General features: G+C 42.8%; 2 protein-coding genes across 2 annotated transcripts in view; both read left to right on the top strand.

Moving 5' to 3' along the window:
* Positions 1-673: 673 nt before the first annotated feature.
* On the top strand, positions 674-1,432 carry PPTG_17015 (hypothetical protein). The gene has a single exon (XM_008914849.1). It carries the CDS (start codon positions 748-750, stop codon positions 1,231-1,233), a length of 486 nt encoding a protein of 161 aa, XP_008913097.1. The 5' UTR covers positions 674-747; the 3' UTR covers positions 1,234-1,432.
* Positions 1,433-3,380: 1,948 nt separating this feature from the next.
* Positions 3,381-3,846, top strand: part of PPTG_17014 (hypothetical protein) — a gene marked incomplete at its 3' end in the record, with an annotated part of 7,183 nt that continues 6,717 nt past the window's right edge. The window contains exon 1 of the mRNA XM_008914848.1: positions 3,381-3,816. Coding sequence (XP_008913096.1) covers positions 3,404-3,816 — 413 coding nt within the window. The 5' untranslated portion in view covers positions 3,381-3,403. The remainder of the gene's footprint in view (positions 3,817-3,846) is intronic.

The raw sequence follows: 3,846 nt of genomic DNA, 5'->3' as shown, positions 1-3,846 counted from the left end.
AATTGGTGATATTTCTAGTACGTTTTTAACCAAATGATTCTTTTTAGTAGCGTGCATTTACCCTTTTACAGTGTTGCTACAAATTTGAGTTCACATTTTCAATTATCACGAAGCCGCGCTCTTCTTGATTTCGAGATCAGCTATCACCAACTGGTACAGCACCCACTCTTTGAATAGAGGTAAAAGGACGCATAACATTGTCGTGCTATTCGAGGTGTCAATCCTCACAGTAATTTACTACCTACTATTCGAAGTACATTGCTCGGGGATGTTTTCCATACCAGTATTGCAGTTTCGAATGTTTCACATATTGCAGGTTGCTCCCAATTCTGCGTTTTTATCGTGGCCCGCATTATGAAACGAACTGATCTCGACAGGGGACGTTCGGCAATAATTGAACATCAACAAGCGGTAAAAAAGCTAAAATATTTGAGAAGTGGCTACATTACTTGATTACACATGTAGCTTTGAACATGTACTGCTTTAACAAAGAAATCATTACTTGTATACACAATTTGTACTGTATACACATATGTACTGTAAGTAAACTTTCAGTTTTGGGAAGCGAATCTTGCATAGCGACAGGAGCAGAAGGATGAGCTGGTTGAGCTTACGAACTCTCAAGAGCTCCGGATCAGTCGATCTGCAGAGCAAACACGTACTGTAGGAGTGGAATCACACTCGCCCTCAGTCAGTTAGCAATTTGCGTCCAGCCACATAACGAACCCGAAGAATCCAAGCCCGACCATGCGTCTATCCTATCTCCTCGTCGTTGCTGCGACTGGCCTACTCGCCTCTGCTAATGCTGCCACAGAGTCGACGGAGACGACAATGACGAAGACAGCTGTCGATTTCGTGAACGGTAAGCGATTTCTGAGGGTTAGTTCTACGGACGATTATGACAACGGTAACAACGACGAACCCAAGTCCAAGAAGGAGACGTCTACTACCACCAACGACGACGCCAACTCGAAAAAAGACGAAGAGAGGGGCATCATCGTTGATGGTATTTACCAGGACGACTACCAGAGATGGTTCAAGGAGGGCAAAACACCTGCAGAACTTGCCGACGACCTCGGACTAGATGAATTCTCAATTCTTGGTCATCCTCTGGAACGACGCATCTACAGGGGCTACAAACGCTTCTACCGTGTAGCTTGTGAAGATGGAGAGTGCGAGAAGACTAAGCGTGGACGTTCGGATGACGAGGAAGACGAGGACGAGGATGAGTAGATGAAACAGTCCTTTGCCGACAACAACCAGTATTCATCAACCCAGATTAACTTTTAGGAATTTGGTTTTAATCGGGTTTCCTTTGGATACAATGATTTGTAATAACGCTGGACATATCGGGTGAGGAAATTCTGTATTTAGGTGGTTTCACTGTGATTCGACAAATAATTTGTTAATACTAGTAGTAGTATACTATAACTGATTCTTGTAATTACAAATATAGTTTCTACTTTCTATACAGTACATGTACAATACTTGTTTGTAAGATGCTAAGATACTACAAGCAGTACATTTCGTTGGCATGCAATGAAATCAAGTAGTTGTTTTGTTACTACGTTTGGTGGTGGCGTCTGACCGCTAATACAAATTACCAATTTAGAAGCCTCGCTATTTCCTACCAATGTTGGTAATGTACCTATCTAACGAAGATTTGATTTGCTAAAACTAAAACTGCCGGGTTTTGGTGAAACCTCACATAATAAATCTGTCCATTGAAATATTGCCTGTAGAAATTGATAAACTTATTAAGAAGTATGAGCAAATCAAAATGAAATTCGATGGGTTCGTATCCGTAACCCTCCCGCCACATGATGTCACCAGATCAGGAAGGAGTCATACTGAAAGACAGTCTAAATGGGCCAATTCGATGATCTGGACAACCAATCGTGCAGCAACCTCGAAACTGCATTACAGTATATTTATATTTGCAAAATCGCCTCTCCTCTTTCTATTATCGCAAGTAGCACTCTTGAAGGTATACACATTTTTGTACATGCCACTCCAAGAGGCTACTAAACTTGCAGTTTACCTTAAACAGAGTCAAGTTTAGTACTGTACTCAATCAGTAGTAGTTGTTTACGAATAATACGAACGTTGTATTTTCCAACTGTGTTAGTTTTTGAATAAGCCATACTTGTACTTACATACATGTATATGTACTACCGTTCCCGACGCGTACTGTTGACGTGATTTACCTTCGCTGTGTCTGCAAACGTCAGTAAACTTTTCACAATCATTTCAAAACACTGAATTATGAAATTTTCTCCGTCGGTACATGTTTACAAAGTCTGCGCGCAAATATACGTTAATGAATAGGTGACGTTTTAGGCTCCGGCTTGATGCAATTCCTGATCTAGATCTTCCAACCGATTTGCATTCCCAAGCAGCTTCTATTCTTGGAACTCTCCCTCAACAGCATTAGATTAGGGCTCCCAAGACATATTGAATACAAATCTATGTTATTGTTCTCTCTCACCCCTCAGTTGTAGAGGGGTTACACGTTTGAGACCAAATATTCTTATTTGCTTAATTATGGGAACTGTCATACCTACCCATGGATACCAAATCTCTTGAGCTATGCTTATCGAGGGTAATTCTGTATCTCAAATTGAAATATCAGCTGGTTGGATTGTGTGAATTCCATGCGGTTTAAGACTGCCACTGGCAGTCTTCCAGTGCCAGATTTAGCTGGATCTTCGACAGACAAATGTTTTCGACGTCAAGGATTGCCTTGACTTTATTAAATACTAGTATGATTCATGTACCTGCTGAACAAGTCCTGCTTCACGTTTTCGTGGGTGCACCATATATAGCCTGTAAGCTATAGGATCTGCAAACACATCAGGGTTTAGCTTACAAATCTGGTAAAATTTATGGAGAGGATCATTGTATCCGAAAGTTTATCAAAGGTTCGAGGATGTATGTATACCGGTACATGTATACGGTGATTAGTCACGCTGGGCTCCGGTCGCCACTGACTATTATATTAAACACACTGCCCAACCTCTTGCCCTCAACATCTACATGTTAATGGTTTCCGCTGAATGAATGCAGAGTAAATGCTCTCTGCGGCACATTCTTTTTATATTTGCTACCGTTCCAAACCTACATGTGGTTTGATGAATAAATTCGGCAAAGCGAGAGCCGGTTTGGTATCCATTTTTTCAAAGCAAAAGTGAAAATCTTCAAGGAATTCTCGACAGTGATTTTGTGAGGTTCCTGCCTGAGTCAGGGTGGATTTGGCACCTGCATCTGTATAATGCACGCAGGCTGCATGTACCGTAAACTGGCTCATTCGAACAGAAAAGACCGCACACTCGGAGATACCCTAAACTACTCTGATGAATCTGGCCAACCATTTGAGAACTGGCACATTAGAACTCACTCGAGAATGCGTCTTTCCTACTTTCTTGTTGTGGCTTTGACCGGTCTGCTGGCCTGCGCATCAGCTGTGGACTCGGAGAAGACCTTCACGGTGTCACACAACCAAGTGCGATTTGGCGCTGGCGTCAACAACAACGAACAGCGCTTCCTTAGAGCCTACCCAGAGACTGACGACAGTGAGGTCTCCAAGACTGCCAAAGACGCCAAGACTGCCGAGGAAGAGGATGACTCCGAAGACAGCGAAGAGGAGAGGTTCTCACTTATCCAGATATCCAACAGGCCCCGCTACTACTGGTGGTTCCGGCATCAAATGACTCCTCGTGATGTTCGTAAGGAACTGGGCCTGAGAAAGAATTCGATCAAGCTAGTTAAGCGCTCGATCTACGCCGGCTACGTCAAGTACTACGACAAGCACTGCACGTACTATGATAACCGCGAAAAGGCGTTCTG

This window comes from Phytophthora parasitica (genome assembly GCF_000247585.1).
Source record: "Phytophthora parasitica INRA-310 unplaced genomic scaffold supercont2.64, whole genome shotgun sequence".
Taxonomy (NCBI): domain Eukaryota; phylum Oomycota; class Peronosporomycetes; order Peronosporales; family Peronosporaceae; genus Phytophthora; species Phytophthora nicotianae.
The sequence above is the reverse complement of the archived record's forward strand: the minus strand, read 5'-3'. Positions and strand labels throughout refer to the sequence as shown.

Bases quoted from the DNA above. Each gene is read 5' to 3' on its own strand.
- PPTG_17015 (XM_008914849.1), top strand. From the start codon at position 748: ATGCGTCTATCCTATCTCCTCGTCGTTGCTGCGACTGGCCTACTCGCC.